The 11,052-nt window shown below is 34.9% G+C and overlaps 1 protein-coding gene across 1 annotated transcript; it reads left to right on the top strand.

The window, feature by feature from the left end:
* The first annotated feature begins 976 nt into the window (after nucleotides 1-976).
* On the top strand, nucleotides 977-5,394 carry LOC104908100 (tubulin alpha-2 chain). The gene is made up of 4 exons (XM_010697176.4): nucleotides 977-1,248; nucleotides 1,330-1,573; nucleotides 4,098-4,468; nucleotides 4,554-5,394. Exons 1-4 carry the CDS (start codon nucleotides 1,156-1,158, stop codon nucleotides 5,205-5,207), a joined length of 1,362 nt encoding a protein of 453 aa, XP_010695478.1. The 5' UTR covers nucleotides 977-1,155; the 3' UTR covers nucleotides 5,208-5,394.
* The last annotated feature ends 5,658 nt before the right edge of the window (nucleotides 5,395-11,052 follow it).

Below are 11,052 nucleotides of genomic sequence, written 5' to 3'. Positions count from 1 at the left end.
TTAATGTAAGGCTAATAAGTCCCAATAAGTTTTAATGAGATCCAATCCTGACTCAATAATCAAGTCTAATCATGTCCAACAAATTTCAATAAATGAATGTGAATAAGCTTCAATTACATCCGGTAAATTTAATCGAATGTAATAAAGTCAAAATAAGTTCCAACATGTTTAGTTTCGCAAAGAAGAAAGGTTACATTTAGGGGCGTGCACCGGTCCAGGATAGGCCCGGACAAGAACCTGCTGGATAGGTGAATTGAAATTCGGGATTTTCTTGGAAAAAAAAATCTTTTTTATTTAAATATATTTATAAATTATATACATTAAAAATTAATGATTAATAATTTTAATAACAATAATCCTAAAAGAATAAATAGTAGGTTTTTAAGTTTCTAACTTTCTACCTTCTATTTTTTTTCTAACATATAAACTTATTTTTAATAAAATAATAGAAATTCCGGCCCAACCAGTCCAAACCGAAATTTTCCGAGTTTGGACCGGACCGGACCGGACCAATGGACTGGAATCCTGATATTCGGCGGACCGGGGACCGAACCGGACCGGGGACCGAACCGGACCGGTGGACCGAAATCCTGATATTCAGCGGACCGGGGACTAGACCGGTGGACAGAAATCCTGATATTCGGCTGATCGAAGACGGGACTGGAATCTCCGGTCCGGACCGGTTTGTGCACATCCCTAGTTACATTACATGACTTACATCCATATACGGACACAACACAATGCTAAAATTTCCGCAGGGAAAGAGCCCAAACTTTTCTCACTTGAAGACTTTGCTCATAATCCCTAACACATCTTCTATTCTCCTGGACTACCATTTCACCTCCACATCTTAACTCTGGGGTCGTATTTGCAAAGCCCATCTAGTCTTAAAACAGGTATCACATATTGACATCCAACCATTCAAAATTTTAAAATTCAAAAAACTCCTACTACAAAACAAAACACAATAATAATCCCCCCCAATCTTTGTCATAACGGTTACCAATTTTACGATATCATATATTCATATCACAAAGGAAACCCTCTTTCATTTCCTTTCACTTCTCCAGAAAACCAAAACCCTTCAAATCTTCAACTGTTCATTTTTCTCTCTCCTCTTAAAACTTGCGATTTTTCCAGAAAAATTCGGCGAAAATGAGAGAATGTATCTCAATCCACATCGGTCAAGCTGGAATTCAAGTCGGAAACACTTGCTGGGAACTCTACTGTCTCGAACATGGAATCCAGGTATAAAAATTGATGAAATTAAGATTTAGGTTTGAGTATAATTCGAAAATGATGACCTAAAATTGGTAAAAAAATATGCAGCCAGATGGACAGATGCCGATAGAGAAGAAGATAGGAGCAGGACAAGCAGGAGAAGATGCGTTTAGTACATTCTTTAGTGAAACTGGAAACCAAAAGTATGTTCCTCGTGCTTTATTTGTTGATCTTGAACCTACTGTCATTGACGAGGTTCGAACTGGGGAATATCGCCAACTTTTTCACCCTGAACAACTTATTACTGGCAAAGAAGATGCTGCTAATAACTTTGCTAGAGGACATTATACTGGTTTGTGATTCTTTCTGTCTTTTTTTCCAGTTTTCTTGTTTTGTTTTTAGATCTTTTTGTTTTTTTATTGAAAGAATTAGTGTTTTGGAAGATTGAAATTGTTTTCTACTTTTTTGTTTTGTTTTTTGTTTGATTTTCTTAGGGTTTTGGACTGATTGGTAGGTTTGTGGTTCCATTTTGCGGGATCTAAGTGTACTGGTTTTTTTAAGTAATTTTGTTGAATGTTTGCGTTTTTGTTCTCATTTCTAGTTTTTATGTTGGTCGTTGTTCATCTGATGTGGAATTTGAGTTGAGTTTGGATTTCATTGGTTTTTTTGGATCTAGGGTTATATTATTCGGTTAATTCTGGTTGCTTGCTGGGGATTTGCTTGAATTTTGTTTTACGTTTCTTTACTCTAGGTTTGATTATTACCTAGGTTGCACAGAGGCAAATACAGCACGAGTTCGAATACGGCAACGGCACGAGTTCGAATTCCGATAGGGGGACGGAAAATGGCAAGATTTCGAAATTTAAGGAATGACTATGCGTGCCCATATAGGATATGTATTGGCACGGGTTACGGGTACGAGTAGTGCGTGACCTCAAAGATGTACCCGTGCTACATAGATTATTACTCTAAGAGTCTCTGCAAATTCTCACAGGTTTTTACGATGTGCACTTAGTTTTTTAGAGGTTGTGTCAGAAAATATAATGCAGTTGGTATTCTATTTAAGAAAGCAGCTTACATAGTGATTAGAGTATTAGACCATGTAAATTATATGATCGTGGAGACTCTTGGGTGTGATTCAAGATATGTATATGGGAACCTAAGTTAAGCGTAAAGCTCAATTAACATCTGAGGACTGGTTCAAGAAATGCCACTTAAAAGGAAACCACAATGTGATATCTAGTGAGAATTATTCTGGTGTCAAAAGTAAGTGCTGCGCAGAGAATTTCATAAGTATGCATGAATCATGTTGAGGAAGCAATTTTTTTTGAATTTTTTTGAAAATACTCAGTGGAGAGTAATCACAACCCACCCTATATAGCGCGTAAAACAGTAGACATTGCCGAAGCCTGTATTTTATTTTGAGACCAGTTTTTATTCAATGAACTCTCTTATGACTTACGAGTATGTAATACCATATAATTGTCCTTTCAAGTATGTTGTACAGTTGTAGAGTATATACAAGGTCATATGGCTTATGAATATCATTGCAATGTCTGTTACCTCTTGCTGTCTGATGTTATCAGTAATGCAGAATCTGAAATATGTTTTCTTTTGATTTTTGAGGGTTCTTTCCTATTAGTTTGTACAGATGTAAGTGACTACTAAGTTCTCATCCATGAATGTTGGCAATTACCCTTTATTCTTGATGAAATTAGAGGTTATTAGGGGTCATGTCTTCTGAATATTACTGGCAAGGCCAAAACAGATAATTAAATAATTAGTTGCTTTAAACTTTATCTGGACAGAATTCCTGTAGAGAGAAAGAATGGAGAGGCTGAGAGGGTACGAGGTGGAAGAGCGAACTTACAATTTCCTTCCAAGTCTTTCCAATTTCCTAATCTCCTCCCTTCTCTCTCCCATGCTATATAATGAATCCGTCTCTTTCCCTTCCTTCCACTTTCCAAGCAATCTCTTAACTCGGGGACCCATTCGTACAAACTATGATGTAAGAAAAATGATGGTATTACTCTTGACTTCACTCTATTAAAGTATTAGTTGCTGTCTTCTTAAAAAGGAGTTTTTGGCAAAGAAGATTTACAAACCAAATCTTATAAAATTGAAATGTTGGTGTTTTGTTTGGTCTATGAATGCATGTGGGGTTGGAACTCTCATGGTTTGAGTTAGTCTGGTTGATTGGTAAATTATAACTATGGTTTGTAGTCAAATGTGTTCTGGGCTTTTGTGGAATTCTTTTGATTTTCTGTTTTGCAGGATGCATTTTTTTGTTTCTAGTTTATATCGCAACAGTTGAGGAAAATGTGAGATAGTTGTGAGCACTTCTCTTATATGTTGGTATTTGGTACATTAGCAATAAAATAACCTTCTCTATAGAACGTTGTCATTCATTTTTGCTGTGGCTGGTAATGTAAAACAATCTTTGCCCAAGGACCACACACATTTAGGTGAACTTGAAAAGGGGACTTGTATTATATAAATACTAGTCTTACATGCACGCAATGCGTGCGATAACGTGTGATAACAAATGAAGTAGAAAATAAAATTAATTGGGTAGAAAAATTGTTTTTACATTTTGTTTTCTCAAAAAACTGATGTTTAGTTTAAATGTCTTACTTTTCCCCCCTTTTTTCATTCAAATGAAATAGTTAGTTATCCTCTATTTTTTTTTTCTTCTTTTTCTTTTTCTATTTTTTGGTGTCCCCCATGTGTTGACTTATATAATAGAGATCTTTGTTAGTCCATGAAACTCTTAGCTTTGCGGAAGATCTTGTCTAACTGCAGTATCACGGTTTTTCCTTCATGCTATCATCATTGTATTCAAAGAAAACTCAATTGTGTTCTAATGTAAAATGCAGTTGGTAAAGAGATTGTCGACGTTTGCTTAGATCGCATCAGGAAGCTTGCAGATAACTGCACTGGCCTTCAAGGCTTTCTGGTTTTCCATGCTGTTGGTGGTGGCACTGGTTCTGGCCTTGGTTCTCTGCTCTTGGAGAGGCTGTCAGTCGAGTACGGGAAGAAATCAAAATTAGGCTTCACAATTTACCCATCTCCTCAAGTTTCAACCTCTGTTGTTGAGCCGTACAACAGTGTCTTGTCCACCCACGCCCTCCTAGAGCATACTGATGTTTCTGTTCTCCTTGATAATGAGGCCATTTATGATATCTGCCGCAAGTCACTTGATATTGAGAGGCCTACTTATACCAATCTTAACAGACTTGTTTCACAGGTATACACGTGTTTACTCTTAAACATGATATTATTATACTGATTCTTTGTGAGATGTTCTTTTGCTGAAAAGACTGTTCTTGCAGGTTATATCTTCCTTGACAACCTCACTTCGCTTTGATGGTGCATTGAATGTCGATGTCACTGAATTTCAGACAAATTTGGTCCCTTACCCTCGCATACATTTCATGCTTTCATCATATGCCCCTGTTATTTCTGCTGAGAAAGCCTTCCATGAGCAACTGTCAGTCGGAGAGATCACTAACACTGCTTTTGAGCCCAGTTCTATGATGGCAAAATGTGATCCACGTCATGGGAAGTACATGGCTTGCTGCTTGATGTATCGTGGAGATGTGGTACCCAAAGATGTGAACGCTGCTGTTTCCACAATCAAGACAAAGCGAACCATTCAGTTCGTGGACTGGTCTCCTACAGGTTTCAAGTGTGGAATCAACTACGAGCCTCCAACTGTGGTACCAGGAGGAGACTTAGCCAAGGTTCAGAGGGCAGTCTGTATGATCTCAAATTCAACTAGTGTTGCTGAAGTGTTCTCAAGAATTGATCACAAGTTTGATCTCATGTATGCCAAGCGGGCTTTTGTTCATTGGTATGTTGGCGAGGGAATGGAGGAAGGAGAGTTCTCAGAGGCAAGAGAAGACTTGGCTGCGTTGGAAAAGGATTATGAAGAAGTTGGAGCCGAGGGTGTTGATGATGAGGACGATGAAGGCGATGAGTATTAAGAGTAATTGGTTTTGGTTTTAAATGTGATGAACATGTGGTAATAACTTTGTTGATTGAGTATTTGGACCTCGGAGTATGTAGGAATACCAATGGTCTCATTGGCAAGTAGTGCGGAGTTATATAGTTCTCTGTATTTTCACTTTGGTTCAAGTTTTACCGTATTACTATAATTGTTACCCTGTGAAATCAGTCATTATCTGTGATTCATTTATGGGTTGTTTAGTTGTTTTTAGTCCTAGACTAGTAGAAACAATGAAGCAACTGAATTGGTCTATAACATCAATTGGTACATAAGTTTAACTAACTAGGCTACCGTACTACCCAAGTACCCACGCCAATTCATGCTAATTGTTCTGGTAAGTTCTTTAATATATTTAGAAGTGTAATTTTAGAGGCCATTTTAAAGCATTTATAAGGTTCAAAGGTTTTGTGATTGGGAGTAGCTTTGGTTAAAATTGTCAAAGTTGGGGGAACAATTTTTGTGATTAACCCGTTTCATATGTACTAGAACAATTTGAAGAGAACCATTTCCTCCCTCTCTCTTTCTCTCTTGTCCATGGTAAGCTCCTTTCTCTTTCTTATTTTCAGTTTTTAGTTTGTTTTATTAGTCTATTCAATAAATTAGTCCTCTTAATGATAGCTTCTCTTTATCATTTGTGATGTCTTTTGTCCCTTGTATGGAGTTAGTATATCCCCCTTTGTTGGGATATAATTTCCCCATGTTTTATAATGGTGGTTTTGTTTGTTAGGTGGTTTTGTGTGTGGGGGTATAGATCTAAGTCCAGGGTTCGTGCAGGGTTGCAACAAATGTCAGTTTTTCATTTACAATCAATTGAATTAAACCTAGTTCTACTTTAAACCTACATTAGATCGATAGTCGCTCACAGAAAGGTTACGTTAGGCAGCGAAAGACCAGAGCTTTCTTCAATGTTAGATCTACTCATTAAAATTATGTTTATTTCAATTTGATATGTATTTCTTAGTTTTTTATCTCTATTATAGATGACATATGACTTGAAATCAATGAATGACTTTTCACTTAAAAAGAAACTATTTAAACACTTTTTATATGTGGCCGCACCAAATCATATATTCCTTGACTATACTTTTATTATTTTGTTACAATATTTTGTCTTTTACTCTATTTATTTCCTCTTAAAGATTACCCAATTTTCATTTTGTTACTTTATAAAGAATATATTAAGTATAGTGTACTTTTATTTGAATTCCCAAATTTTCAAATTCCCAATTCCCAATGCTCAATCTTCATTCTTCATAATCTTCAAAATTTTGAAACCTATTGACCCTAATTAGATTTATTGGACCTAATTGAATTTATTAGACTTAAATTATATTTATTTGAACTTAACTAGTATTTAATTGAACTTATCATTCCTAAAACTTCTTTTAAGGTGAATATGTAGATCACACAACTTCAATAAATAATCAACACATAAATTCCTTCACTTATGTCTATTCGACATTCTTCTTTAAAGTTTTTGTAGACTATCGACATACTGTCTGAACTTTTCTTATGTTTTTAAAAGTTTTTTTTTTTTTTATTCTTCCTTAACTCTTCTCATTTTTATGAATTTTTCATATTTTATATATGGAACTTTTCTTAACTTTTTCTAAATCTGAAAATTTTCTTATTTCTACTGAAAACAAGGTGAAAAGAATAGACCCTAAATATTCCCTCCATTTCAAAATACTTGCTACATAGTAAAAATGAGAAGTTTTTAAGAAAGGTAGAGAGAAACTGAGTGATTGACCACCAATTTGTTAATTAAAAATAAATTTGTTAAAGAAAAAATATGGGTATCTTAAAGGAGAAAGTGATAGACCATTCATTTTTGAAGGACATTTTAAAAAGTTCATGATAAAATGAAGTTTATTCATAATATGTAGCAAGTATTGTGATAATTCCATTGTTTTAGAAAAAATTGTAACAATTATATTGAAATAAAGGAAGCACTGCTAGAAAAGCAAAGATCAAAGACCCAAGTTCTAAATCCGATCACAAAGATACATAACCTCCCCCTCTCTCCTCTCTAAAAACCCTAGCCTCCTCTACTCCTTCTTCATCGGTTAAGGGCTGTCATGGATGTTTTCATTCATGGTAAGCCCCTCTTCTCCTTTTATTTTCTGTTTTTAGTTCTTTTTCTTGTTTTATTGAGTAAATTAGTATCTCTTAATGGGATTCTTTTAGTTTATGTTGTGGAGATTTCCTTCTCCCCCTAAGGGAGACGTGAGTATGTTTTTTTTTTAAGGTATGAAAAATTATTCTCATTGGTTGAAGTTCGAGACTCAACATGAAAGTATTGGAATCTCGGATACGGTAAATATGACTCGATCAAGAATGTTATTCCCAAGCTACGTTAGAATGATAAACTTCCTCATCAATAGCTGCTTGATTCAACAAATACAAAGGGGTTGCACTGTATTGCTCAATCTGGTTTGTTATAGTTTTTCCGAGGACAAATTTGATTTAACCTTATTTGATTGTATCTTGTTATTCTTTAATATTTATTGTAAATGATGTTTGGCCTTCAATTAATGAAAATTCTCCTTCAAGAAAAAAAGTTCCAAGTCTGGTCAACTAGAGCCTAAACAACCTAAATAGTAAGAATCTCTGCTACCCCCTTCCACAACACAAAATAATGATTCTACTTCTGAACCAAAGCTAGATGCTCCCCAAAGTCTCCTGCTCACCTGACCAATTGCTAAGCCCTCATATTAGCACCCAATTTTGTACACGTATGCAAGGAGAAAGAAGGATAAAAGGACTAAGGGTAATGAAGTCATTAATCAAGCTATTACAGGTGGCAGCTTGGTATTGAAGGAATAGAAGAATTTTTCTGCAGCCATAACAAAATGGGTGAGTGAAGGAATTATTAGGTCTCAGAAGAGACAGAGAAAGGATACTGAAGTTTGTAATAAATAGGAGCTTGAGCTCAGTAGGAGTCATCATCCTGAAATTGAGTGAAAGAAAAGAAAGGCTAGGAGACCCGTTGCTTCTCGAATTGTAAGGATTGTATTGTGAGGTTGCTAAATTTACTCATTAATACAATTACTATCCTACTGTTGTGTGCCTATTTCTCTTGTTTACTTTGATAATCTGTCAGCTAGGTGACCTGGGTACCTAGCACCAATATTCCATATGTTCACACTACAACCACTTTTGATCCCATGGTAGCTAGATAAACAATTGAAGATGATGAGTTTATAGAAGCACTACAAACATTAAAACCTGCCATTCAACCTCATGCATTTCTCCCTATCATTAATGAGTATGGGTTCAATATGCAGCTCCGTTTCTGAGATTTTGGACGCCCAAGGGCGAGCCTACATATTAGGGCCCTGATTAAGTCCACGTTTTTTGAATGTTTTATTTTTCGGTCTAGACCAAAAATTAGACAATTTTTTGGTCCGGAATTTTTGAAAGAGACGTTAAAATAAGGATGTAAGTAGTTGATCATTTAATATGTCAATCAGAAAACCCATAAAAGGAAATTGAAAAGATGCACAATAAGAATAATAATAATAAGGGTCCCTAATAGTAAGCAAGTGGTAGGGTTAGCTGATTAGGATTTATGTTTTAAAGAATGAGTTGTACTTGTACCGGCTATTAGGCTTGGGCCTGACCCAAATTCTTAAAGGAAACTCTACAATAATACCCTCCTATAAGTAGCCTCACAAGTCACAACTTAAAAAACCCTAGAATCTCAGTCATAACTTAGAACCGGTTTCTCCTTGTAGACTTTTCTCTCGCAATCTCTTAAAACTCTTTACCACTTCATCTATTAAAATATCTGCTTTTTTCTCTGTTATTCTCCATTATTTATTCATATCTATTTATTTCTTATAAAATCGGTGAACAATGAAACGTGAGGAAGAATGAAGAACTGAAGGCGCGCACAAAATTTAGGAGACGAAGAGACTAAGAGGGGAAGATTGAAGATTGGAAGATCGAAGAAGCAAAACCAGTGCATCAAACTTTTTACGCGTTTAATTCGAGGTTGGTTTAATTTAGCAAGTTGTATATATGTTTGTGTTTTTTTTTTTAATTTTTTTTGCTTGGATCTATCTTATAATTGATGTTTAGGGTGAGAATTATTTGGATCTGTGTAATGGCTAAATAATTTTTTGCCTTTTTTCTATTTATATTTTTTATGCATTTTTAATGTATAATTCCTATAGTTATTTATTTTTATTTAAGGTTTTTTTTTTAACATTTTTATGTGATTATTTATCAATTTTATGCGAATTTAGATGCTTTATTTTTGAATTAGATCTATATCTCTTTAAATAATCTTACCTTTTTTTTTTTCTATTTACGATTTTATTTTTTTCTGTTTATATGTTGTTACTTTTTTTTACTATTTATGTGAATTTATATATATTTTTTTCTTAAGATCCACTTAATATTATGATTTTACTGTTTATGTGATTTTTTTTTCTTAACCACATAATATTATGATTTTACTGTTTATTTGATTTTACTGTTTATGCAATTTTATGTTTTTTAAATGTGATTTTTTGAGTTTATCTATTGTTTTATGTTTTTTCCAAATATTATTTTTCATTTTTTTTATTTAAGTTTTTTAAGTTTGACGGCTAGAAAATTTTAGGTGGGTAATGGGTTAGGTTTTAGTTTGGTGGGTTTACCTCATGAACCTTAACTCCTTTACCCTAAACCCTAAAGTCCAAAACCATGACCCAAATTAACCATGACCCAAACCTAACCCTGACCCGTGGACCTTAGATCGTGGACCCTGACCCGGTTTCTTGACCCGTGGACCGGACCCGATTTCTTGACCGGGTTTCCTGACCCGGATGAGGTTGATGTGGATGTTACTTCGCTTCCAGCAGTGGACTGAGTCCCCACTGCTGAGTGCTCCCCCGATATCACTGTTTGCGGGTTTTTGTTGCTACTCAGTGAATTTCCCGAAAAATGGAACTGGTTTTGCAACTGTTGGTTGCTGATTATATTGCATTTGTTGGTTAGCATTGTTACTGTTTTTGCTGGACCGTGTTGGATTTTTTTGGTTGGCTGTCATCATTTGAGCTTGGTATTGTCTCATTTATAATTGTGATGGTGTTTTTTGGGTTAGTTGTGGTCTGTTGAGCTTGGATATTGTCCCATTTTGGTGCTGATTGTCGTTGATTTGATCTTTTGAGCTTGGATATTGTTCCATTTTGGTGCTGATTGTTGTTGGTTTGATCTGTTGAGTTTGGATATTGTCCCATTTTGGTGTTGATTGTCCCTTTTGGTTGCGTTTGATCTGTTGAGCTTGATATTGCTCCGTTTGGAATAAGGCCTCAATCTAATTTTCAAAATCCTATTTTGTTGTTAATTATGTTTGATGCCCGTGAACTATGTTGGGAACTCTCATTTGTTTGCAATTTTTGTATGTGGGATGATTATGCTTCTTTTTGGAACGAATGGTAATAGTTTGGTTTTTGGGTGAACTAAATGAGTTGATGCCCATAGTTCATTGTTGGCGACTTCTTAGTTTTCACAAAATGGGGAATTTTATTGAGGCAAGTGCTCGATGATGAAATGTTGTTAGCAATTTTATGAAGGCTTTTAGCCTAAGGATTATTTTGCTACAATCCTAAGAGCCCAATTTTTTTTAAAAAAATCATTTGTTTCATCATCTTTTCTATTGGATTCTGTAAGGGTAAAGGTCAAGGTATTTGGGGTTGATTATTCTATACATTGCATTTACTTTATTATTTGTCTAATTTTTATTTATCTATTTAATTGTTTAATATACTCTAATCTTATTGTTTATATTTTTACTATTTGTTGTAGTTGAAGATTACACTCTTGGATTCAGA

This window comes from Beta vulgaris, chromosome 5 (genome assembly GCF_026745355.1).
Source record: "Beta vulgaris subsp. vulgaris cultivar EL10 chromosome 5, EL10.2, whole genome shotgun sequence".
Lineage (NCBI taxonomy): Eukaryota > Viridiplantae > Streptophyta > Magnoliopsida > Caryophyllales > Amaranthaceae > Beta > Beta vulgaris.
Note: the sequence above shows the minus strand (reverse complement) of the source record. Positions and strands in the feature narration are given on the sequence as shown.